The sequence below is a fragment of the Diprion similis genome, chromosome 2 (assembly GCF_021155765.1).
Source record: "Diprion similis isolate iyDipSimi1 chromosome 2, iyDipSimi1.1, whole genome shotgun sequence".
NCBI lineage: Eukaryota > Metazoa > Arthropoda > Insecta > Hymenoptera > Diprionidae > Diprion > Diprion similis.
Genome location: NC_060106.1, coordinates 1,729,511 through 1,756,980, shown reverse-complemented (window position 1 = coordinate 1,756,980; position 27,470 = coordinate 1,729,511). Strand labels below are relative to the sequence as shown.

At 39.0% G+C, this 27,470-nt stretch overlaps 1 protein-coding gene across 1 annotated transcript in view; it reads left to right on the top strand.

Annotated features, from left to right (window-relative positions):
• Nucleotides 1-27,470, top strand: part of LOC124415825 (vacuolar protein sorting-associated protein 8 homolog) — a 110,856-nt gene that overhangs the window by 60,852 nt on the left and 22,534 nt on the right. The window contains exon 8 of the mRNA XM_046896479.1: nucleotides 14,647-15,102. Coding sequence (XP_046752435.1) covers nucleotides 14,647-15,102 — 456 coding nt within the window. The remainder of the gene's footprint in view (nucleotides 1-14,646; nucleotides 15,103-27,470) is intronic.

The window sequence follows — 27,470 nt, the reverse complement described above, 5'->3', positions numbered from 1 at the left end:
TGTATAAGTTTTTTCGAAATTCGCATGGAAACGGAGATATTCACGAAAATGTGTCGCAATTTTCATAAATCGATTTTTTAACAATTGTTGCACAACTTTTTTTAAACTGTGGATGGTTATTTTCTCAATATCTATCTTACGAAGAAGCGATTGCAAAAAAAAAATTACCTATATTTCGGTTTTCCACTCCTTTTGCTAATTCAACTGGACTAACACGGAATGCTGAGGATTAGTGTGAAAATAGTATATTATATTAGCATTAGACTCTCCGGGAGCACTAGTGGAGCTGCATTCCTCTCTTAGTTTGTGTGAATGACGACTTTTTAGTTGTATAAGAATATAACAAAAAGTTTTTTTCATTCCAAATACCGTCGCTGTAGTAGTGCTGTAAAAAATAATCAAAAACAAAATGCGAAAGCAATCAAATAAAGAAACAACCGTAAATATCACGAACAAAAATAAATAGATGGTCTAATATCGGCGTCAACTACCAAGATGGTTAATCGTAATGATTACAATAATAAATATAAATAACAAATGATATGCGTTGATTACACAACAAATAATTGGTAGATTCGTTAATAAATAGTTTAATTATCAGTAATCGCGTGTGATGCACTAGGCAAAACAATATATTCTAGATCTCCAATGAAAATAAAAGAATTCAGTACTAAATTTTAGCGTTTGATAAAAGAATGCGAGCCGAATTCAACAGAGAAGGTTCAGTTGATTTTTTGGCTCAGTGGATTAGCGCTTCTATAGGAAAGTGCGGAATGAAAGTGTCTATTGCCCTGCCGACACCTGTTTCCATACAATTTGGAAGGCTTCCTCCAAAAAGGATGGGGTAGAGTGGAAGCAGCCACAGACCGTAATGGTCTTTTCCGTATCCAGTTTACTAGCGCCGCCGACGAGTCTTCGGCCAAATTACTGACTCCCACTTCTCGACGTGGCGGTCAATTTGAATTCAAGTTTAAAATTCTAAGCGTCGGACGCTGCTTTGGCACAGGGAAGGATATTAATACACGTATTTAGAACAGTACGTACACGTATATTGACACAAAAAAATGTCCATCTGATACCGGACACGCTAGCACTATTTTTTTTATATACACTATCTACAAGATTTAGACTCTTCACAATTTCTGAAAAAGTTTTTTGATGTACACTATGTACATTGTACGTGTACTTATTTACTTCCCTACTTAGTACTTGTGAATTTCCTATTTTTTTAGGACGTTCCTCATTTGCAATGCCGTCATTGATTTTGGTATTCAATTGTCTTCGAATAAATCGCGCTTTCCAGTGACACCTGATTATTATAAATAATAACAAGAAAGTTTGACTTGTTACAGTACTGTATAAACGCAATAGAGGACATGTCTCTGTAAGCACTTTAGGCCCCTCGCATAAACGGGAAGTTCTACTTTCCGATGCAGAGGGTGGTGAAAAATAGTATACGTCACACGGGAGTGAAAAAGGTTATCCCAAACTGCGTTCTTGCCACCCTCACCTTTGGCTCGGGTGTCAATCTCGCACGCAGTTTGACATAGCCTACTTTCCCTCCATGGGTGCGTAATATACTATTCCTGACGCGTGCATCAGGCCATGCGTCTTGGCGTAAGTTGTCATTATCAAAAAAAATTTGTGATCAGCGTATTCGGTATCGTTTTCCAAAATTGAAATTTGTTTCATTGGAAGCAATTGTGCCACAAACGGAATTTTTCACACAAGTAATAGCAAATGTAATATATTGCCTTGGTCTCGGTAGACTCTTGTGTTTCGGTTATTGAAGAACAATTATGATTCTCGGTATTTGTAATTTCAATTTCAGCGGTTGGAAAAGTTGGCTTAGATCTGGTTGTACATTTTTGATCCAGCTCAATTTAACAAAAACACTATCTTTGTCTGATTGACAATTAGCAAATTCTGAAATTCAAATTAGCTGTGTTATTAAAATGTGTCGCATGCCACACTCAAACTGCATCGGTGATGGGTACATGGAACACCCATGCTGTTGCCTGATGGTAGGGAATAAGTTTTTCAACAGATCCTTAGACAGAAGAAGAAAAGAAATTTATAATTTGTTTTTATATCTTCGAATTAATAGTAAGAACAAAACCTTCAGCGCAAGGAGGTTGTGCTGCGGTTTCGTGTACACAAACCGGGCTCTTTCAAAATTAACTGCCATTAACTTCAAATATTCTGCATGTGCCGACTCTTTGGACATCGCATAGTTTAATTCTCGTGGAATGGTATTTCTCAAAAGCGTTGAATTCAAAGAGTCATTAAATTATTCCTCAAGGATTTTCAAAGATTTGGTGGGTTATACATTACAAAGATTTTATTATTTTTCCAGTAAAACTTTAGTTTTTCTGTCATCATGCCATTATTTAAAAAAAAAAACGTACATTTTTGGGTCCCTGATCAAATATAATTGTTTTTACACTTGAACTGTACTCGAGGTCTTCATGTACAGATTCTAAAATTAGTTTGTGGGTTAACGGAGAATCGCCTGAGGCACTTGGAAAAAAATATCTACCGACCTGTTTGAGACTTGTATCGATCCAAGATATCATTACAACTAATGCGGATTTCGCTACTCGTTCCGGCGAGATGTACCGGTGTCACTGAACCCCAAAAATTTTTAAGAATAAGGATCGAAATGTATTTCTGCTGTGAGATTAGTTTCATCAAACAGGAGAGATACTTCTTTATCTGGCTGAGAAGCGTGTTCGAATTTATCTTTCAGTGTAGTTAACACCAAAAGGTTCAAACCCGAAAAATTGGGAATTACAGCCGCCGCTACTTTTGAAGGTGACATGAATTTGGAGTCATCATAGAAAATAAGAAGAAAATCTGGATATTCAGATTTGCAAATCTGATCCAAACTAGAGGATGGAACTGGGTCCCACTTGATGTAGGAACCAATGGAGGTGTTGGTAGATGTTGGATAAAAGATAGCCAGATATTCTAAATCGTAGCAAGTTGGAATTTTGGAATGTCTAATCTACGACGCGGAACTCCTTTCGGAGGTCCACACCTTGAACATGAAGGAGACAGGAGAATTGGAAGACCGTCGTGCCTTATCAGCCAGCAATTCTATTAGTTGGAGTTTAGGAATGATTATGTTGCCCTGAAGAGAGCAGGTCTCAAAAATGAAGTTTTCAGTTAGTTCCTGTCTTCTTGCGCTGAGAGGTGGAATGCCACTAAGATGGCAGACTACATTATTAGGAGTGGTCTTTAATCATTCCATGCAAATTTTGAAGACTGAAATCTAGACTGATTCCAGTCTGGATGAATGGCATTCATCTCTCAAATCTCACTGGAGGCAAGTTGTGAATCAGGGAACCATGGAATTAAATAAAGATAGGTTGATTGCCGGGAAGTCTCCTAGAGAACACGCAAAGGTGGGACTTCCTTGAACTGATCGTTAGGCCCCTGGAAATGAGCCAGGAGTTTATTGAGACTAGAGAGGCCGAGACTTCCTCGAGAGCGGAATTTAGGATCCGATGAGAAAAATAAATCACCACGTCGTCAGCGTGAGCGAGGACCCTGGTGCTGGGACCGATGTTTCTGAGGCTGGAACTGATATAAATGTAAAAAAGAATAAGACTGAACATGGAGCCCTGGGGAAGACCGAGGCCGGTCACCCTGACACCCAGGTCTACCCCCTGGACCCTGCCATTGAGCACTCTACGCCAGATTATGTGGCTAATACATCGGAAAATTCGATCGGAAACACCGAGCTCCAAGAGATCCTGAATGAGGATCTTCGGAATCACACTATCAAAAGCGCCTTCTATGTCGAGAAAAATGCCAGCTAAAAATCCTTTCCTAAGAAAGCTCAAAGAGATGTCCGTGATAAGGACCGTCATGTTGTCACTTACCGATCTGCCCTTCCTGAACCCAAAAAAGTACTTCGGAAGAATATGACGATTTTCAGAACACCAAAGTAGTCTGAAGTTAATTATCCTTTTCAATTATCTAAGAATGGCGGAGGAGAGCGAGATAGGTCTGAATCCCTTGGATCCAGGTTTGGGAACAGAGCAGACAATGCAGTGTGACCATTCTTCCGGAAACTCGCCTGACTCAAGGATTCTATTAAAAAAAAAAACAAAAGGAAACTTGACCCCTCAGGAGGGAGGCGTCCAAGAACCTCGTTTGTTGTTAAATGGATACCTGGTGCGGACTTGGTTTTGCCCGAGTTCACGGACCAAACCAACTCCTCCTGAGTGATATCCGCATCTAAAGTTTGATCATAGTTGTTGAGAATTGGAAAGTTGCAGATTTCGGCCAAAAAAGGGACCAATACCCTGCAAAATGCGTTAACTATGTCAGGATCATCCGAGGAATGAACAGACAAGAATTTAGGGAGATGAATCTTTGTTTCGATTGACTTAATAGTCCCCCAAACCTTATCAAGGCCGGTTTGCGGGCCTATCGTAGAGCAAAATTCCCTGAAGCTTTTGCTCTTGGCATCCCTGAGGAAATTTTGACCTCTTTGTCGATCATATTATATATTATTATACAACTCTAGGTTCTCCTCAGAGGAGTTTTCCCTAAAGCGTTTAGTCGCGGCTCTTCTAGTAGTTACTTTGTTATGGCATTCCTGGATCCACCAGGGAGAAGCAGGAGCAGAAAATTTCTTCGAGGGAGAGTCCTCAAAGGTCTTACCCCCTGAAACTCGGAGAGAGTCGTAGATGGAATTAATAAATTGAGTGTACAGAGTGTCTAAATTGTTGCAATTTCTGGAGATGTCTTTAAGATTCGAGGTGAGAGCTTTATCGAAGGATGACCAGTCTACATTGTTTAGAGAAAGTTTGTTTCTGATTTGAAATCTATGAAGCTCGATCCTGCCCAGACGTACATGAATGGGAAAGTGATCGCTGCCTAACGAGTCGTCTGTGACTAACCAGGAGGATCGCGAAAAAAGTGGTCCTGAAACAAAAGATAGTTCAGGGACACTTCTTTTGTTCGGTTCAGCGTGAATTCTGGTGTGAGAACCGTCATTTAAAATGATAAGGTTACTGTTGACATATGCTTGTAATAAAAATTTGCCATCTTGGTTTATCAGTTGACTCTCCCAAGTAGAGTGGTGAGAATTGAAGTCGCCACACACTATTAGGTTATCGAACTGAGACAGGGTTTGGGAAAACTTTTTCCATTCGGATCGAGTGAGCGGCTTATGAGAAGGTCTATAGACGCTTAGGATGTACAGGAATGAATTTACCAATTTTATTTGGACCATGTCCCACTCCAGTTTGGGAGGGAGAGGGACATGGTTTATCCTTTGGTAAAATATTTGTTTAGACAAGAGAAATGCTACACTGCCTCCCGGAATGGGAGCGAGCCTATCCCTCCTCAGAATGTTGGAACCTTGAATAGTAAGGAGCTGGTTGTTGGATAACTAGGTTTTCGTAAGGCAAATAATATTGACGTCCTGATTAAACCTCCCTATTTTGGTGATTTCGCTGAAAACACTGCGACAATTCCACTGTAAGATGTTGAGAGAGCTATTCATAGTGAGGATGACGTTGACGCCTGAAAAGCTCCTCCGATGCTTTAATGCTAGCTGATATTTTCTCTGAATTAAGAAACTCTTCAGATATTCTCTGGCAGATGAAATTAGAGAAGTGACCAAGAGAATTCGTAATTTCCGCTCTAACCTAGTCCATCATTTTCATGTCCGATTCGGATGGGGATCGAAAGGGGAGGGATGACCAACACAAATTCCATATCCATAGAGTCCCCGGAGAAATCGAATAATTGTTTGAGAGTCAGGGTTGTGGAATGATCATTCAGATCAACCTTGGATTTGCGAACGTCTTGTTGAAAGCCGGCAAATGTCTCAGGGGAGACCCCAGCCGGGCCATTATAAGGTCCCACGCCTAGGTCTGGAAAGAAGGAAGAAGTCGCCCTCGGATTAGGATCCCGAGCCAGCATCTTAACATTCGTATACGGAGTGGAGGCTAAAAAAGGAAAGTTCGTTTATTTATGAAGAGGAGTCTGGTTAATTGTCCTGACTAAAGCGTTTTGTTTGCCGAATTTGTCGTTGATAGCTCTCCTCTCCTTAAGCTACACTGGGCAGTTCCGGCCAGAAGCCCTGTGTCTACCCTCACAGTTTGCAGAACTCAAATTCTGAAAAGATCTAGGGAGGTCACAATTTTTTTCGTTATGTGAACCGCTGCAGATCACGCTTCTGACTTTTCCTCTACACTGAGACTCAACGTGCCCGAAGTGCTGATATTCACGGTACATTTTTACAGACGGCAGATAGGGATGCACATCTCTAACGTTCAAATAAATGGCTACTTTTTCGGAAAGGGTGAGACCCCGAAAGAACACCTTAATTCTGGATGGGTTTTCCCTCACAGGAACCCCGTTCTCGTCTCGAAATACCCAGGGCATCATTTCAACATAAACTACTTCCGTAGTTGCGTCGCCTAAAATCGTAAGGTTAACTAGAATTTCATCCTCCGAAAGTGAGGGGTCAACCCCCCTAACTGAAGCAATTTTGAAAATACAACCATCGGGGATGTAAGCCCCTAAAGCCGAATTGACCGCCTGTATACCCTTGTCTACAAACAAGTTCGCATCAGTTATGTTATTAAAATATATCTCGAATCTATTAATTCCCGAAGCTTCGATCCTGGAAATACCCTTTTAGCAAATCCTGATCCTTGTGAAATTTCGCAAAGCTCATTGCATGTATTTTTCCCGCGTTGCCCCCCTCTACCGTACACCTGTACGAAGAATGGACCACGGTCACGCGATCTAATAACGATTGCTCTGAGCCCTAAGAGATAGTGGAAAACTTATATAAAATCAATCACTGACATGAATTTGTAGATAAGTTGCTGACTGGCTAGCTCTGTCTCTATCAGTTTCACTGATTTCCTTTCTTCTCTCTTATCTACCTTCACTCTCTGCATTACTTGTAATCTTGGTTTGCTGCTACCTCTCCAATGTTCCTTCCGCTATAAAATCTGAACAGAGAACACGTGCTGCTGACTTTTTCAATTGTGGTTGTCTAATCTGCAATAATCTCAATTGAGCGTCGGGAGATAAGAAGGAAAAAGCAAATTTACGTACCATGTCTGCTTCTCGGAATTGACCGCTTAACGGCATGTAGCAGTCCTACCTTTACCGACCTAGCAGACTCATTCTTTTTCTTTCTATAATTAATCAACAAACAAACGGATAGGGTTGAAATTTGGACGGCGCACAGCTCTTTCGTAGCGAAATCGAGCAAGGTTACTCATATCCCAAAAATCGTCAAAAAAATTGGTGGTTTTTTTACACGTGTTACTATTTTCACATCCCCTGCATTTCAGGGACCAAAAAGCGCATAGCTGAGGTACCTTCCCCCATTCTGCGAAAAATAAGGAGTAAAATGAGCCATTGTGAGACTGTTTTCGTGCAATATTGTGACCAGGCTATGAGAACTAGTAATTACAATAATTTCGCAAATAAAAGATGCTCTCGCGATCAGCTGGGCACGCGGTCGGTACAGCCGAGCGTTCCTTGGTTGGCGTAGTCACCGCAGCACGAAGTGCCGCTTGCGTAACAATGGGCCCTGTGGCAGCTCGTCCAGGAGCGTAATTATTTAATCGGATCAAAGTCAGTGGCGTTTACGAATATCGCTGAATATGACTACGGGAATTTTTAACCCGAGATATAAAAAATTCGTTTCAAGGTACAATACGGTTTCGGGGATAATACGATCAATGTAGATGTGACTCATGATGCCCCTCGGAAACTTTGACTACGTGAAAACGACGTTCCAATAAGCACGGAAACTGCTGAATGCAACGATAAGTAGTGAAATCGTCTGAATAATAAATGTATACATCTTTTCTCGTGGGTCTTTCAGAAAAGAATAGACTACAAAAATTTCGTAACGAATCTCAACAAATCAATTTTACCAGACTCCGAATTATAATTTCAAATTCGAAATTGGCCTGTTTGGATCATTCTACATAACAGAAATTGCTACATAACATGATTCACTTTATTAGTCTCATGCTCGATTTTACAGAATCATATATGTATGTACATAAATGTTACCACAATAATACAACATTATGTTACAACAAGCGTCCCGAATAGTCGTACGTCGACAGTGATTTGGATAAATACACCAAACCAAATGTCTTTGTAGTCGTACATATTTCTGACAAATAACACATTTATTTCGCAGGAAGACATGTCCATTTCGCACAATTCATTCGGAACCTTATTCTATAATCAATGGATCCGAAATAATTCGTCAATTTTCTGCGCATAACAACTGTTGGAATAAAAATTTGACGCTGATTATGCTGATTTGTCGATAAAATTAGTACTAAGCTAAACCTAAATAGTGAGAATTGCACATCATTATTCAACAAATTTCAGGCCTCACAGCTGTCACCTTTGTCAGAAAACGTGACGGAATTGACTACGAATATTAAAAAAGTTACCATTCAGTCAAAACAAAAAAACGTGATCATAAACTGACGTATTTCGTAAAATTCATTGACGTAATTTCGAAATACATGGTTCATATCTATCATACTGAGTGCCTGTCCAGTTCTAGGTATATCTTCGGGCTCTTCGGTTCAGTTTATACTATGCTAAGGCTGTTAGAATGTCAAAAATTGTGGTACAACAGAATCATCGAAAAGCTTCCATGAATCGTTTCGAATATTTCGATTCTCTTGGCTGTACCCAGCGATTGTTGAAACCCAGCGCGAAAGCACCGAAATTAATTCTTTTCAAACAAGAAGAAAAACATCCGGCTTCCGAAACGAAACGTTTTTACGGTAGATTGATAGTAAGTCGTCGGTTTTTTCAACTTTCTTAAAAATCGATATTCCACTTTCTGAATCGTTTTTTGCGAAATGAATGTGTTATTTGTCAGAAATATGTACGACTACAAAGACATTTGGTTTGGTGTATTTATCCAAATCACTGTCGACGTACGACTATTCGGGACGCTTGTTGTAACATAATGTTGTATTATTGTGGTAACATTTATGTACATACATATATGATTCTGTAAAATCGAGCATGAGACTAATAAAGTGAATCATGTTGTGTAGCAATTTCTGTTATGTAGAATGATCCAAACGGGCCAATTTCGAATTTGAAATTATAATTCGGAGTCTGGTAAAATTGATTTGTTGAGATTCGTTACAAAATTTTTGTAGTCTATTCTTTTCTGAAAGACCCACGAGAAAAGATGTATACATTTATTATTCAGACGATTTCACTACTTATCGTTGCATTCAGCAGTTTCCGTGCTTATTGGAACGTCGTTTTCACGTAGTCAAAGTTTCCGAGGGGCATCATGAGTCACATCTACATTGATCGTATTATCCCCGAAACCGTATTGTACCTTGAAACGAATTTTTTGTATCTCGGGTTAAAAATTCCCGTAGTCATATTCAGCGATATTCGTAAACGCCACTGACTTTGAGCCAATTAAATAATTACGCTCCTGGACGAGCTGCCACAGGGCCCATTGTTTCGCAAGCGGCACTTCGTGCTGCGGTGACTACGCCAACCAAGGAACGCTCGGCTGTACCGACCGCGTGCCCAGCTGATCGCGAGAGCATCTTTTATTTGCGAAATTATTGTAATTACTAGTTCTCATAGCCTGGTCACAATATTGCACGAAAACAGTCTCACAATGGCTCATTTTACTCCTTATTTTTCGCAGAATGGGGGAAGGTACCTCATCTATGCGCTTTTTGGTCCCTGAAATGCAGGAGATGTGAAAATAGTAACACGTGTAAAAAAACCACCAATTTTTTTGACGATTTTTGGGATATGAGTAACCTTGCTCGATCTCGCTACGAAAGAGCTATGCGCCGTCCAAATTTCAACCCTATCCGTTTGTTTGTTGATTAATTATAGAAAGAAAAAGAATGAGTCTACTCGGTCGGTAAAGGTAGGACTGCTACATGCCGTTAAATCTTTTTCTACGATTGATGTATGTATTTAAGGTTAGTTTTAATTTCAACTCTCGATCTATTTAGCATATCAACCTTCGTCTAAGTTTATAATTTTTCTTTTAGTACGTCATGGGCATGTCCATCCCTATCTTTCTGTTTTTGTTCTGCGTTATGTAAGGCCATCCAGTAATTATTGGATCAAGTCTAAGCTAAAAACTTTTTCAAGGTCAGTCACTTTTTTTGCTCACTCTTGCTGTTACTTAGCAAGATCTGTAAAATATGCTTTTTTATGTACAGATGAAAAATGTCCTGAAGATGACTCCAATCAGTGAGTCGAAACGTTGACATCAAAATTATTGTTGTTAATAAATGATCTTCATATCCAAGATTCTTCTACAACACAAATATTATGCTGTTTATGGTTAGTGAAATTACACACCCGATACGTCCATAGAATGCAGCTTTATCTTATTTCAGTATTCATCTTTCAATCAATTACCCCGATGAATACATAATTTGTATAAATCAATAGAGTAAATGATTCAGTAAATAATAACCGTCTACTCGTGTAAATTCTTCATGATATATTCACAATTTAATGATGCATATGTTGAAACCAAACCGGTTCGAACGAAATTTAAAGAAGCTGACATTACTCTTTTAACTTGATTGAATTAACTATTAGGTGTTAATAGCTTTCGATGTATCTTGGCCCTATGAAATACTGAGCCACCGCTATTTCAGTTCAAATAATATTTACAAATTCAAAATTTCGTGATTCCTCGAATTGATATTAAAATTACGTTAATAAATAAACATGTGGTACACGTTTAATAATGGTCTCAGATTCGAGGTTGCGTGTAACATTATGATATGTACAATTTCATTAGGATTTCGGTGAAAAAAGTGCCCATGGTACCAAAGGTTTTTTTCCAAACTCCTAATTTATACATTTCATCTGATTTTGCGTTTAACTTTGAAACACACAATACATATTGCGCTCTATGACAGCACCATTCTATAAAAATTCCAGTATGCTAAACTGATACATTTTGGAACGTATGTAAAACGTTTGTTGCTTTCGACGAAGAATTCTCAGCTTCTTGTGATACGTAACTTCGACAGTATTCGTGATTTCAATACATGGATTTGTAGTTGTGTCACGAATTACTGGCTGACTATCGGCTGGTGCGGGCATTTTTTTACACCCTTTGCTTTACACGTCGCTAATACACATACACGTGCCCTAAGCTCACAGATGTCGCTGGCCGCGGTAGATACGGTCAGCTTCCACTCTTCCCTAGCCTCTTTGGCTTCCCCTTCTTTGCCGGCATGTTAAATTTAGGTCGAAGTGGGCTATTGCTATTATTTTTTTACTTGTTTACGTCCATTTGGCTATATCTATAGTCGAGGTTCCTTTTTGTTGTCTGTATTGATTGTGCTCGACATGAGTGTGAGGTATAAACAGTAGCACTCGTGGAAGGATATTGCGATTTGCGTGGCCTTCCACGATCGCACGTGTGGCAAAGAATGGTGGATCAACTACCCTCGTTAGCCATCGAGTATACTTCTAGCGCGATACGCCGTTGCGTATCCGTTTAGAGTAATGCTGTGTTATCTATACAGATGAAGTATATTTTTTGTATCGTTTACACCTATAAAACGCATTGAAATTTCTTTATCTTCATCTCACCTCCCGTTGAATTAAGGTTACAATTTCCTAGCGCAACACTTTTGTAGTCCTGACTTCCTTGCGCGTCCTTATTTTAATCATATTTGGTATTTTAGTCTATATGCTAATTTAAATCGTTATTATACGCGCTCTAATGCATCTAATATCTAGTATATCAGTACTGCAGTTTGCTAGACTGGACGCTCACTGGTCTTGTCTAGAGGACTGTTATAATTAAGAGCCGAAAGGCAACTAGGAGAATCGGCCGATATCTTTCCAGCCGGTCTCTGGCTGGTGAATAATTTGAGTGAATATGGGGAAAATACAGATATCGTAATGGTTGATGCATTTCGAGTGTTATACTCCCCCCCCCCCCCCCCCCCTCCCGCACGCACGCACGCACGCACACATATAATGTAACGACCAGCTGGGCAGCACGCTCACGCTGCTATCTGTGCCGCATACATGAGGGGGTGCTGCGGAAATACCCGAACTAAACCGACGGTTGACGGTTGCACCAGCGCGAGGGAGCATCGAGGGAGACCGAGACAGAGGCCTCGACCGCGACGACGACAGACGGCGAACCTTACCTGTGGACCACGGTCTTACATACAGGTCTGGAAACTCCATTGGAGGGGGTAGGTCGCTTATTGATGCCAGACGTGTAGTTCATGTATTGCCCACTGTGATCGCTGCGATCTAAACTCCGGCGCGATTAGAATGATGTTACAATGGCACAATGTACGACACGGGGATTTTGAGGTTACGTTTGAGTAGGCGGATGGATCGCAGAGACGAGTAGTGACGGGATTACAAACTACTCCAGTGCTTCCATAAGCGTCCACCCCCACCACTTGATTTTGTGACAAGTGTCCAGACCTGTATGTAAGACCGTGCTGTGGACCGACAGCGGCCACGCCACGCTTGACTGGTCCAGTTCCGTATAAATATAGGTGCACCGCTGGCACTCGTCACCAGTAGGCAGTACAGCACTCCTTTGAGTCAAAACATATATATTTTGACCAGAAGGCACTCCTCTGTGCCGTATCTATATTTTTATAGACCCAGTAGGTGGTATAGCACTCCTCTGCGTCACAGTTGGTCATAAATTTAGATAACACTTCGCCACGTTATATGTGAATTCAAAATTTTTATAGTTATCGGTGGCAGAATTCACGATTGTCTAAATTTTTGAGATCAGAGGTTATTGGTATTTTAGCAATATTATCATTAACCTACTAATAATAAAAAGGCCAATAGTTGCCAAAATATGTTCTTCTTGTAGCAACCAATTTCTGTTGTACATACAGACGCATGTATGAAAATATCGGTATAAATTAGTTAACAATATTAATTTCTATCTTCCGGGATTGTAGAATACATATATATCTAGTCGTCAGCTGTATGGCTTTGAAGGTGAGTAGTTTAAAATTTTTTTTTCACTGAACCGCCCTGACTACATTGATTTCAATTTATTTTACCACCTATTTCCGAATTTGTTTTTCGTGTACTTTTTGATTTACAAACTCTTTGCCAAATGAAATGTTTTACAGCGTTGACATCTATTTTCCCTACACTAGAAAAATGGTTTTGAGAGAAATACAGCAGCCGCGCTGGAGAACGGCTTTTCGCCGACGTTTCGTAAACACTACAGTTTATTGCATCAGCATGAGGAGTCAACCTGATGCTATTTGCTTTCTTACAGGGTGTGCCTATTTATACCAGAACTGCAACCGCCACATTGTGACGATACCAGTTTAGCGGAATTGACCAATCAGACATCTTTTTCGAACTGATTAGCCGATCAATCAAAAAAAAACCATTCTCCATCGTGGTTTTACCTCGGAAACCAAAAATTACATTGAATTTGGACAGCTGAAACCTCAAAGGCCTAGGTATAGTGGTAGAAATCCAATAATAGTATTGTGTGAAAGTAGAAATGGTGATACGGATTCGGAATTTATGTAAAGGGTTTCAAAATCACAGAATCGGTATAAATGCGATAAGTTGTGTAAAACTGTGACAAAACTATTTATTTAAAATCTACCTGGTAACGGAAAGACCGGTGATGGAAATGGTATTTCTGCAGGAGGGTGTCCGAAGACTACTATAACTGTAAGGGAACTGTCTTATTCGAGGGGGTCCAAAGGCCTGGTTAAGCTCCTCTTCTGTGGTGGAGAGGCACCTCCCAAGGAACCCAGAAGGGTTGTGTCTTAGGAGAATGACTTGACGCTGCCCCGACGCACTTGGCTCATGGTTTTGGCTAGGCCATCGAAGGACTGTAAAATTTATAACTCTGAGTCCTCTATGCCTGGTTACTTTCAAGACCACCTGAGGAGCATTTCTTAGGTCCGTGGGCTCGGTCTCTGATATTCTACTTATTCTAAGTTATTCTATTTATTTATAAATATTTTCTCAAGTAGAGTACGCCCCGGGATTTTTCCACCGCCGGAGGGGCATGTGTAAAAATGGCATATAACAAACTTACCCATGTCCATGAAATTACCGCTCAGGTGACAGTCAGATGATATTGACAGCTTATATTGACAACTCTCGGTCATTCCATTATTGTATGAAATTGAGTTAAAAAATTCAATTACACAAGAGAGACACGGGCAGGTAATGTTAGAAACTGTGGCACATGTAATACTTTATTGGCAAAACTTTGAAAATTACGTCATAGGCGAAGAATTATATAAAGTATCAATTGAATCATCTAAAAAGTATGCACAATATATTGAAAAAAATCTGGTACAGGTACGGAAGGTTGTTGTGCCATCCCGAAGATTAGAAGAAGTCAGGCCACGTCAAATACAAAATAGTGACGCGCGTAACGCCGAAACCCTAGTATTATTATAATAATAAGGTAGATAAGAAAAAAAAACACTAGTAATCAAATAAAGTTGAATTGTTATTCTACAAAAATCTCATTATAATCCCGATCGGCATTGAGTTACTACCTGGTTAATACTGACATTTTCATACTCACCAAAAATACCATATTACACTATTTGAAATTTAATTTTTAAATTTTAGCGGCGTTTTCCCGAAGCTCTGACCTTGGGGCTTTCTTTTTATCAGGACAAAGGACAAGCTGTGGTAGGTTTGTGTGGTTCGAAGCAACGCCGTAAGCAGATTGCCCGTGATAAGGTCTGTGATGTTTTAATTCAGTACATGGATGACTTAAATCACTGCTCCGTCGACAACTGTGCAGCCTCAGAAGTGGTGGCAAGCTGCGTGAATTTCTGCATACAATTAGAAAATACCGCCTTACTATATGGTAAACTGTGGGAACTTGTATGCGAAACAGACGAATTTAGAGGAAGCTATTTACGAGCACTTGAGGGCCCACTGTTAAATGGAAGTCTGGCTCCACGATTACCGCCCTTTATTTCACAGCAATTAGTGACTTTGTATGAACAAGAAAAACGATTGGATTCATTGCAGGCCATCATCGTCTTGCTTGACGTTGATTGCCTAGACATACATCAAGTAAATATGGACCATAATCAAAATAACATAAATGGATTTTATTCAGTGATTGCAGAAAAAGTTGGCACTTTTTTCGATTCCAGCGTACACTGAAACTACTTACTATTTTGAGATTGAGAACAAAATACAGTCGTACTCCACAGTAGTGAACTCATCGATGCCGGCCAACTGTGCAATATTTTATATCCCTATCTTGATGTACAATATCAATTAGTATATAGTCAACGTGAAATCCGCCCATGATCCCAATGTAAGTATAGCTTACTGCACTAAGTTAACACAGAGCACGGAGATTTGAATTGGTGGGACGGCAGTGATAAAATGAGAGAGGGGAAAGCTTTGACAAATTAGCAGGTTGTTTCAGTTGGTGGGAAATAGCCTTATACACGATTCAAACTAATCGCAAGTTGAACGTCAGTACACAATATATATAGTGCGTGTGCGTACACCGGGGCATCGTAACTATACTTCGAAATTGCGATGTTATGAACTGAATTGATATCATCGGCGAATGGCTATCAATTAATAAAATATCATTTTGTTTTTTTTCCTATTCACTGTGTTCAATTGAATTTGGTGGAATTAACACCGAGAGTTCACGAGTCTCGATCCTGCTTTGTTGCATTCGTTCTCGACATTTTCAAACTTCTATAACTGTAGGTCATAGATCCACCGTCAGCCAACAGCTAACGAAGACCACACCAGCTGTAGCAGTCCATTGCTCATTTCAGTGGATAAACGTGAAACGCTTTGATATTTTTTTATTGGCATCGTCTAGAATAGTTCTTTATAGTGTCAGTGGGTAGAGGCTATCGTTATGTTTCGAAAAATCGACATGTAACCTTTTTTTTACTGTGGGGCACAATTCATAAAAGGCGTTAATAGTATATTTTGTAGCAAGGAGGGAAACTCGAATATGAGTCCTAGGTGAGCACGCATACGTGCCGAAGACGAATATTGCAAATATGCCGGATGAAAAGACTATTGCCTTTATGTTGCACACGATTCTTTATATAACAAGAGCATGTTACGCGTTTTTTCACGAAGCACAAAATTGAGGTTAGGGTCGCGTAATATCAGATTTGTTAGTGACAGCGCATGCGCGGAGTACAGAAAAAAGAAAAGACCACTTTAACTCTTAGGAGTTACTGCGCGCATGCGCATTTGTAGACTCACTCTACTGTCATAGAAACCGGTACTTTGTGTACGAGAAATACGCATTAAACAACGCATAAAACATGCTCGTGTTATATAAAGGAAATTACTGCTCAGGTAATCTCAACAGATTCCTAGGAGATTTGTTGAAGGAAAAGTGCATTTTTGTATGGCATAAACTGCTGTGGAGTAATCTATTTCCAAAACACGACTGTATTTCGAATTACGAGAAACGTTGTCAATCAAACAATAAAAAAATGTTATTCAAAATTTCGTCTAAAGACATAAACGTATAAGAATCTCACGTACGCTGGACTTCTTAAATATCATGGAAAATCGCAATTCAATACGAGATCTTCAAAATGGAGTCTGAATGTATTTTTTCAACTTCATTTTGCCGGGGCATACCTTGGCTTATAGGATATGTGATCGTGAAATGAACAGAGCCGAGTATATGAATTCTGTGAAATATGCTCTTATTTACGCCGATCTGCCAACTTTCGACCTACTTTTTAGAGTCATAATTTCAACCTGACTGCAATTTTGGATACCTTATAGTGTACACTAAGATAAGTATGAAAATTTTTATTTCGGCCGTTGGCAAAGCATTCATGACCTTAACGATTACTAGAAATACATAAGGCCGGAAAAAATAGTTCTGTTTTTTGTGTTAAAACATGAACATCATGGTCTTTTGTTGAAATTCTTATAGTGGTATGAAAATGGGACCATAACTGAATCAGTATAAATATTCTAAAGATATAGAACATATGGGCCAATCTACCAATTGTCAACGAATGATCTGGACGTCAAGAAATTGATTTTTCTGAAAATTTATTCTCTTTTGGTGTCTACTAAGATTGGAAACTTCACCAAGTTTTAACCTTTTAGGAGTTGCCGTTCGCGAGAAATGCCACATCAAAGTTTATCATTTTGTAAAATATGTATTTTATTTAGAAAAACTCACATTTCCGAATAGATTACTCATTTTTGGATAAATTTTGGGACGTTTGTTTTCTAACTGTGTAGAGAACTCGTTGTACGGCTGGCTAGGCTCAGGTACTTACATGAATTGGTAGAGTGGCGGTATTCAAAGACAGCTAGCGATATATAAATAAATAAATAAATAAATTCAAGTCAAAGAAATTAACAGGCCAATCAGGCGTATATTGAAGATTGAATTTACATGTTTCGAGTCAGTCAAATAAGGCTTACAAGACATAATAATAATTCTCTCAGTTTCATTGAGAAGTCAACAACAACAAATAAATCGAAGATTAGCGACTCACCTGATTTTCTGAGGAATACAGTCAAACAATGGCTTTTAACAAAGTCGGTATAAGTGATACGATACAAAAATCTACTTATAACTACACATCACTGGGCGATGTGATTTTGCCCACTTTTCCAAGAACGATGCTATGTAAATTATTAGTTTATGAAGTTGAAACGAAAATGGACGAATTTTTTTAAAGGTCGGTAGTTGTTGAAGGCGGTAGTCTGGTCTAGAAATTGGAAAAAAATCGATTTTTTTTTCATTCTACTATTCGTTAGACCTTTTTTAATACGCTCGTGAAAACCGTTTATTGATATTTCCAAAATTATCAGAGCAATAGAGATTATAAGCAAGTCGCGCTTAGGTAGCGCGGTTGGGAAGCAGCTGCGTGCTCGTTCCGAGAAGAGGCACCGTTTCCTAGGGCTCCAAATAGTATAACGGTTATCCGGTTCTCAGAATTATTTCGCATACTTCACCATTTTGTTTTAACGTAGTTGAATTGTGCTAGAGCTTCAGTTACATCCCAACGTTCGAACAGAGCAGACACGAAAATAATTCTGTAAAATGAACAGTAGAAAGGTACGAAAACAAATAAATTTCTCTCACATCCAAATTCAGCGACGAAAAAAAGAAAATTCTGCGGACATCAGCATACTGGTGAAAGCAGTAAGAATCTAACAAGTGCATTAGCAGCGAAGTTGCAAAAATGAATTTTTTCACCGCTTTTGCTGCAAGCAGCGCGTTTGTTGATTGTAAAACTTGTAAAAACGAAGTTTCCTTCGCTAAAACCGCCTCTCACGGATTGGGTTTCGAAATCTAAATGAAATGTGCGATTCCCAGTATATCAACACTTCAATGCGATTGTCAGGAATTGGAAGAGAAGGACTTAATATATTTTGCGGGACAATGGATATCGGAGTGAGAATGTCGAAAGCAAATTATTCTGCTGTTCAAAAAATTGCACTGCGTGGCTGCTGCTGTGTACGATTGCGTGCTGCAAACAGCCGTCAATGAGGAGAAAGATCTGACTTTTAAAAAAGAATCTTCATCATCGGAGCTGACAGTGTTAGGGGGTGGTACTTGGGAAAACGAGGTTTTAGTTCACGGTTTAGCGTGATTAGTATAATTGGTAAACATAGCAAAAAAGTGCTAGATACTGTGATCAAATTGAGCTTTTGCCAAGCGTGTGCCGTAAGTAAAACCAATACGACCACCGAGGAATTCGATGATTGATTCGAAACTCACGAAGACTGTACTAATAACCACCATGGCAGTGCGGGTAAAATGGAAGTTGACGCGGCATTAGAGATGTTTCTCCGATCGCTCCAATACACTCGATATATTGGCCATGAAGATTGCAAAACGTATAAAGCAATTGTAGTTGCGTGTCCTTACCGCAAAGATACTATTGTACAAAAAATAGAGTGTATTGGACATGTTTCGAAAAGAATGGGGACAAGATTACGTAACGTTAAAAACAACGTAAAGATATAGGTGGAAAAGGCAAAGAAAAATTGAATGACAAGGTAATCGGCAACTTGACGGTTTACTATGGTTTAGCGATTAAAAGAAATTGTCACTCAATCGAAGAAATGAAGAAAGCCGTGTGGTCAACATTCCATCACTATGCTTCAAGTGACGAAAACCCTCAACACATGTATTGCCCACCGGGACCTTCGAGCTGGTGCAAGTGGCGTAACGCAGAGACTGCTGGGTCACTCGAAGATTTTAGACATGATAGACCGCCCCTCTGTGTTCAAGTTTCAGAGGCGACAAAGCCCATATACGAACATCTTTCGTGGAACGATTGGTTAGAGCGGTGTCTGGGAGCGGAGACGCAGAACAATAATGAATCTCTAAATTCATTGATTTGGACGTCGCTCCAAAACACATTCACTTGACGTGTATTTTGAACGAAGGGTTCCCAACAATATTAAAGATATTTCATACGATGGGGGTAAAAATTGAACAGCAAGCATACGCATATGAAACGTTACGTGATCAACAGAGAATCGACCCTTCCGAAAGACGTTCGTTATTCGCCTCAAAAGAAGCCAGGACTGCTAGAAGGGAAGCACTATTGGAGCAAGACCACTCCTACGAAAGAGAAGAAGGGGCAATATATGGACCCGGGTTGGCAGATTAACTAGTAAGCATCGATAATTCAATTTAAACCTCATCTAACGGTACCAAAACTTTGAACGCGTCTATCTCAGAACTATGGTTTTCAAACCGGCGCCCGCGATATCTCGATAACTGATTAACCGATCAAACTCAAATTTTGCACATACCTTTGGTAGCCTCTTTCTGAGGGCTGGTAGCAGAATTGAGTCGAACAATAATTTCGCCCACATTTTATAACTCGTCGAATACCCGAACATGTATGAAATATCGTTGATCAAAGCTTAACAGGCCACCATTTTGTAACAACATTTTTTCAAGTACTAATTCCGCTACCAGTACTCAGAATACTCATAGAGATTGAGAATTTTTTTTTCAGATGCATATAACATTACCCAGAGTAGGCGCCGATCGAGGCGGTTTTCGACGCACTATGTTGCAAAAAAATAAAAAATTACATTAAAAGTTTTAAATAATTTTTTTTCAATTGTAGATACATTCTCAAAGGAACAATAAGTACATATGTAAAATTTCATCAAGACAACTGCAACGGTTTAAACATTATTCCAACACAAAAATATCGTAAAAAATCTCGCTCTGAACCAGACTGCCGCCTGAAGTTAACGACAGCTTGAAACAGTAGTGACAAAAGAATTAGATAAAGTTTTCGATACACGATATTTGATCAGAGAGATCGAAGTAAATCGCAAAAGTCAATTGACGAGTGAATTATCGACATAGTCAAACTGATAAATTACGATACTTAGAAATAAAAAGATACGGTAGTATTTAGCGGTAGTATTTAGCGGCTCAATCTACGCTCAGATGTACTCCAAGGCGCTCGATTGATAATACAAATTTATGCGCAATAGCAAACATAATATAATACGGCAAATGGAATATAATAAAAACTACTAGTACAGAAATTAAGTGGACAGAAAGACAGATACAACTCAAAATACGATCGGAATTACAGAAGCAGTTTAAGAGAAAATTACAAGATAATGAGAGAAGATCAGATACACGAGAGAAATACATATTCAGCAGTTACAAGGTGGCTAAGAGATACGAAATTAATCAATCAACGAAATCATGCAGTCATACGATGGCTCAAAGCACCTCAAAGCCGTGGACCACGGTTCACAACGATACTGGCATCACACGATGCAACCAAAAAGATGATCAAGATACGAGGAAAGAGAAGATATGAGCAACTTCGTAACGACACAGTACAAAGGTAAAAGCGTTACCTGAGACGGCGACTTGACCACTCATACACTGATTTCAATTCAAGATAATCTTAACGATAATTCAAAGATAGTAAAGAAAAAGTAAGCGAAAGGAAAACAGAAAGAAGTTAACGATAGCGCAAACAACAGAGCAAATTTAAGAAAACGGTACCGATAGAACATAAGATAGCGATAGAAGAAGAAGGAAAAATAAAGTTAATCCAAGGAAAAATCTAGATCAACGGAGCAACGAAGGAAAGAACTTGTCTTCTGGCAAGTTGAGTGTAGAATACACAACGGTCAGATCTCGCTCGTCAGTGTTATAAGGTGATCTTTCTCCCAGTTGATTGGTCGTTTTTACCCGACGATAATTGGGCCATCCGCCTTGCGGCGAATATCGGTTATGACTACACCAAGCGTTTACTGACATTACCGATATATGTTACGTAGTGTAATGTTCGTTCTGTGACTCCTTCGTTGACACCTGCTGGTACGGAATTACCATTGCAGCACCTTACTGACCAGCTAATTGTCCATCGTCGGGTACCCTCTGGCAAAAAAACACGCAGGATGTCTCCCAGCCAAAGCTTTTCGGCTGAAGAGCGACGACAAAATGCACCTCAGAGTCGCTTTCACCGGTGGCGTCGTGTTGGCATTGTACAACTGTCCACGATATAACCGTGGTCCTTGCCGACAGTAATGCAGTCTCGACTCCTCTGGATACTTTCGATGGCGATAACAACTACTGGATTGGTAGTAATTGAAAATCGATCCGGTGCCTGGCCGGGAAGACTGCAAGACTGGAAGTTGTGAATACGCTCCTCGCGTGACCCTGTACTAGTCCAGGAACTTGAGCATTTCACTTCGGAAAAAGTCCAACCAAGCTAAAAATTGGTATACACTTACCTTTCAGCTCTCCAAATAAAGTGTGAAAAGTCCCCTGAATTCGGTTGTACGCATAACTTGTGACAGCCCAAAAACGGTGAAAAAAATGACCTTTTTTCGGTTTTTTGCGAATATCTCCGTTTCTGTCGGTCTTACGGTTATAAGGTATACTTATTATAAATAAAGAACGGAAAATTTCCTATAAAAAAGCTCCAATAGAGTTTATTGATAGAATTAGTAGTTTTCACGTAATCTGGTATTTAAACTGCAATAAAAATTTTGTATGGGTATTTAATTGCATGTTATAATCGAAATCGAGGTTTCTGTGCCGTATCTTCTCGTTTTGATATTTTTATAGACACTCGGGTATAAATAATAGTATGTTTAATAATAGTATATAAAAATAGTACTATAAATAATAGTACATTTGTCTTATTCTAACATTATATAGATGTTGAGGTTTACCGTATAAAAATGATATATTCAATTGTGCAATATTAACGTTCCTGTTTATGATCTTCTTATTCTAACACTGAAAAGATGTAAAAGATTACTTCAAAAAATAAAGTTTTTCCGGTTAGGTATAATCTAATATTTTTCTTGGTGAATATTTAGGAATAGACTACTAAAAAAAAATGAAGGTTGGTTATGTAACTAATTTCTGACAGCTTATTCTCTTTCAGTTTCTTCCTCTTCTCTCTCGAATTGTTCTTGATTTTCCCACGAGACTGGTGGGAAATTCCGAGATTGCTCAGAATCATCAATAAAATCGGTGCCTGGGTCTTCCATATCGTCCGCTCAACTGTTACAGATTCGTCATCTGCGAGTGTTTTGTCACATATACCGCACAACTGTTCCATAATAAGTCATTACACTGAAAAAAAAAAAATTGTTGAATTTATAAATGTATAGTTGAATACGCACGACTAAATATTTTTCGATATTGACTAAATTTTTGCAATCTCAACGGTATATTTTGTTGAAATGATAAACACACTGTTGGAATGACAAAATTTTTGTTGATGTCCAAAAATATGTAGTCGTGCATATTCAACTATACATTTATAAATTCAACAATTTTTTTTTTTTTTCAGTGTAATGACTTATTATGGAACAGTTGTGCGGTATATGTGACAAAACACTCGCAGATGACGAATCTGTAACAGTTGAGCGGACGATATGGAAGACCCAGAAACCGATTTTATTGATGATTCTGAGCAATCTCGGAATTTCCCACCAGTCTCGTGGGAAAATCAAGAACAATTCGAGAGAGAAGAGGAAGAAACTGAAAGAGAATAAGCTGTCAGAAATTAGTTACATAAACAACCTTCATTTTTTTTTAGTCATCTATTCCTAAATATTCACCAAGAAAAATATTAGATTATACCTAATCTGACAAACTTTATTTTTTAAAGTACTCTTTTACATCTTTTTAGTGTTGAAATAAGAAGATCATAAACAGGAACGTTAATATTGCACAATTGAATATACCATTTTTATACGGTAAACCTCAACATCTATATAATGTTAGAATAAGACAAATGTACTATTATTTATAGTACTATTTTTATATACTATTATTAAACATACTATTATTTATACCCGAATGTCTATAAAAATATCAAAACGAGAAGATACGGCACAGAAACTTCGATTTCGATTATAACATGCAATTAAATACCCATACAAAATTTATATTGCATTTTAAATACCAGATTACGTGAAAACTACTAATTCTATCAATAAACTCTATTGGGTTTTTTTTTGTAGGAAATTTTCCGTTCTTTATTTTTTATAAGTATATCTTATAACCGTAAGACCGACAGGAACGGAGATATTCGCAAAAAAACGAAAAAAGGTCATTTTTTTCACCGTTTTTGGGCTGTCACAAGTTATGCGTAGAATCGAATTCCGGGGACTTTTCACACCTTATTTGGAGAGCTGAAAGGTAAGTGTATACCAATTTTTAGCTTGGTTGAACTTTTTCCGAAGATTAGCCCATTTTTTGTCTAAAGTTCCTGGACTATACCCCGTTTCCCGGGTATCTGGGAAGCGGACGGCTGAATTCTTCAGGAGAAGTAGTCACCTAGTTGTCGGGAAGATTTTAATGTGCTTCTCGCACATCCTTGTAGACAGAAATTCGAAGTGGTACGAGCGGTTCAGATGAACAGTAAATGCTGACCCGGGTGCTTTTCAAAGCACAACGGAGCTTGCACATCAGATGGTCGGTAGATGAAGTCATCAGGAGAATAATTCGTAGTCATCAGAGTTGATGTTGGTCCCTCGGCAGTCGGGATCGTTGACGCCCTGGTACTTTGTTTGCTTGCGCTGAAGCGCGAAATGCAGAGATTACAAAGAAAGAATTAACTACTAGTAGTTTGCTGTCTAATTTGTATCCAGCTTGCTTGAAGTATCCCACCAGAGACGCCTTTTTGTGGGGTTTTAATCGGGCGCGTGCCGTTGTGACGGGCTGTTCTAAAATACCACGTTACAGTATATACGTTCAGGTGAATTAAAAAAACCGACTTACATCGAATTGACAGTTTTCGCGATAAAATATCTCAAAATTCATTTATCGTTCTTGACACCCACTTACATGTCCTCTCCTGAGAAAGATGTAAGAAATACAGAAGAAGGGAGGAGCTGAGTAAGTACAATTGGGGCATTCCAGGAGAAATCGAGGAGTCATTTCCCTTGGGTCATCAGATCCTTGCATAACTTTTTTTCCGCATTGATTAAACTTAAAAAAAGCCTAAATTTTTTGAAGAATTCTCTCGATACTCCTTCAGGTGGCGCGACGATCGTTTTTGTGTAAAAATCAGATAACTCAAAAAACACCATTTTTAAAATTCTGCAATTTTTTCCACAGATTCTGGGTCAGAAATAAGTAATATCTATCATGATTAGAAAGTGGGATGCGGCTGCCTCATATTTTTTTGGTAATTTTTTTTTCTCTTGAGTTTCTAAAATAAATGAAAAATTAATTCCTGATAGTCCTTACGGGAGTGAAAAAAAAGAGAAACAAAACATGTCTTGGAAAGTTTTGATATTTTGCATATTTTCCAAAATAAATGAGAAAAATCTTTTTTTTTCCAATTAAAATAGATCAATATGCAAAATTAATGAGGAAAATTATTTTTGACTCCAAACCAGCATAAACTTTGGTGTGTAGTCATATCTTGAATATTGAATATTTATATATTATATATTATATAAATATTCAAGATATGACTACAACATGAATATTTATATATTATATATTTATCTATCTATCTCTATATATGAGGGATTCTCCACGAAACCGGCCACTTTTTTTTCGACCATCTCAGATCTTCCCCGTAATTGGGTATATGAAAGTACTACTGAAAGGCACTCTGCGTGATTTTTTTCAGATTTTTAAATTCATTATTTTGGAAAATGCCATTTTTTTTTCAAATTAATATATCTCGGAAACTTGAAGTAACTGAAAAAAAATGTCTTCGCATAACAGTTGTATTTTTGTGTAAGCTTTCGAGCAGACGGCTTGAAATAATTTTCACGTTCCGGTAACGCTGATTTTTTACCAAAAAAATTGGAAATTATTTTTTTATTCAAAAAAGGCCACTTTTTTTTTGCTGAAAAAATTACAGGGTCTTTTAGTATGTCTGGCAATATCACTAAAAAATCGCCAGAGTGGCATCGCCAGAGGTTCCGGTATAAAAAAATTAATTTGTGTGGTTTCATTTTTTTACCCTAGAACCTCGATCCGAAAACCACACAACTTAATTTTTTTATACCGGAACCTCTGGCGGTGCCACTCTGGCGATTTTTTAGTGATATTGCCAGACATACTAAAAGACCCTGTAATTTTTTCAGCAAAAAAAAAGTGGCCTTTTTTGAATAAAAAAATAATTTCCATTTTTTTTGGTAAAAAATCAGCGTTACCGGAACGTGAGAATTATTTCAAGTCGTCTGCTCGAAAGCTTACACAAAGATACATCTTTTATGTGGAGACATTTTTTTTCAGTTACTTCAAGTTTCCGAGATATATTAATTTGAAAAAAAATGGCATTTTCCAAAATAATGAATTTAAAAATCTGAAAAAAATCACGCAGAGTGCCTTTCAGTAGTACTTTCATATACCCAATTATGGGAAAGATCTGAGATGGTCTAAAAAAAAGTGGCCGGTTTCGTGGAGAATCCCTCATATAAAAAAAGGTTTTAATCGCTTGAAGTTAACGTTTTTAAGATTGACGTTTTTAACATTAATGAAGTTAGCGTTTTTAAGATTGAAATTGTAATACGCATGAAGGTGGGTTGACGAGGAGGTGTTTGCCGTCGTCCAGGACCAGCGCTCCGTAGTCTATTAAATTATTGTGGTCTAGGTTGCCGGGAAGGTGTTTTACGTTGTCCAGGACCAGCGCTCAGTAGTATTTGTGGTCCAGGTTGCCGAGAATGTGTTTTCCGTCGTCCAGGACTAACGCCACTTAGTTTTCGTGGTCCAGGTTGCCGAGAGTGTGTTTTTCACAATCCAGAACCAGCGCTCCGTAGAATTCTTGGTCAAGGTGGATAGGCGGATGTTGATTGTCGTCCAGGACCAGCGATCCGTAGTTTTCGTGGTCCAGGTTGCCGGGAGTGTGTTTTCCGTAGTCCAGGATCAGCGCTCCGTAGTATTCGTGGTCCAGGTCAATAGGAGGATGTTGATTGTCGTCCAGGACCAGCGCTCCATGGTTTTCGTAGTCCAGGTTGACAGGAGTGTGTTTTCCGCAGTACAGAACTATCGCTACGTAGCATTTGTGGTCCAGGATGACGGGAGTGTGTTTTCCTTAGTCCAGGATCAGCGCTCCGTAGTATTCGTGGTCCAGGTCAATAGGAGGATGTTGATTGTCGTCCAGGACCAGCGCTCCATGGTTTTCGTAGTCCAGGTTGACAGGAGTGTGTTTTCCGCAGTACAGAACTATCGCTACGTAGCATTTGTGGTCCAGGATGACGGGAATGTATTTTCCGTCGTACAGGATCAGCGCTCCGTAGTATTCGTGGTCCAGGTCGATAGGAGAATGTTGATTGTCGTCCAGGACCAGCGCTCCGTAGTTTTCGTGGTCCACGCTACGTAGCATTCGTGGTCCAGGATGACGGGAATGTGTTTTCCGTCGTCCGGGGACAGAGCTCAGTAGTTTCGTAGTCAAGGTTGCGAGGGTTCGTCCAGGAAAGGTACATTCCGAAAGATACTTTCAGTATTGCCGACTGTGACGTCAGATAATCGCGTTCAGTTTTAAGTAGTCATGGTAGCAACAAAAATAACAATTTCAAAAAAGAGAGGTAAATTGATTAAATCAGTTAAATGAGTGTCAAAGTTAAAAATATGGTGCTAGATGGGAATTGTTTATTCAGGGCGATCTCACAGTGTGTATATAATACTTAAGAGAATCACCTAAAGGTAAGGGAAGATATCGTTCCGTACGTTACTCAAAACTGGTGCGATTATGAAGGTTATACCGTGGGCGACGAATCACATAGATTAGCGGTTAAATCTACCATAGATTATAAGCGGTACATGGGTAAAGTCGTCCATGACCAGCGCTTCGTAGTTTTCGTGGTCCAGGTCGCCGGGAATGTATTTTCCTTCGTCCAGGAGCAGCGCTCCGTAGTATTCGTTGTCCAAGTTGAAGAAACCAGCGTATTCGTGGTCCAGGTCAGAGGGACGATGTTTTTCATAGTAAAGG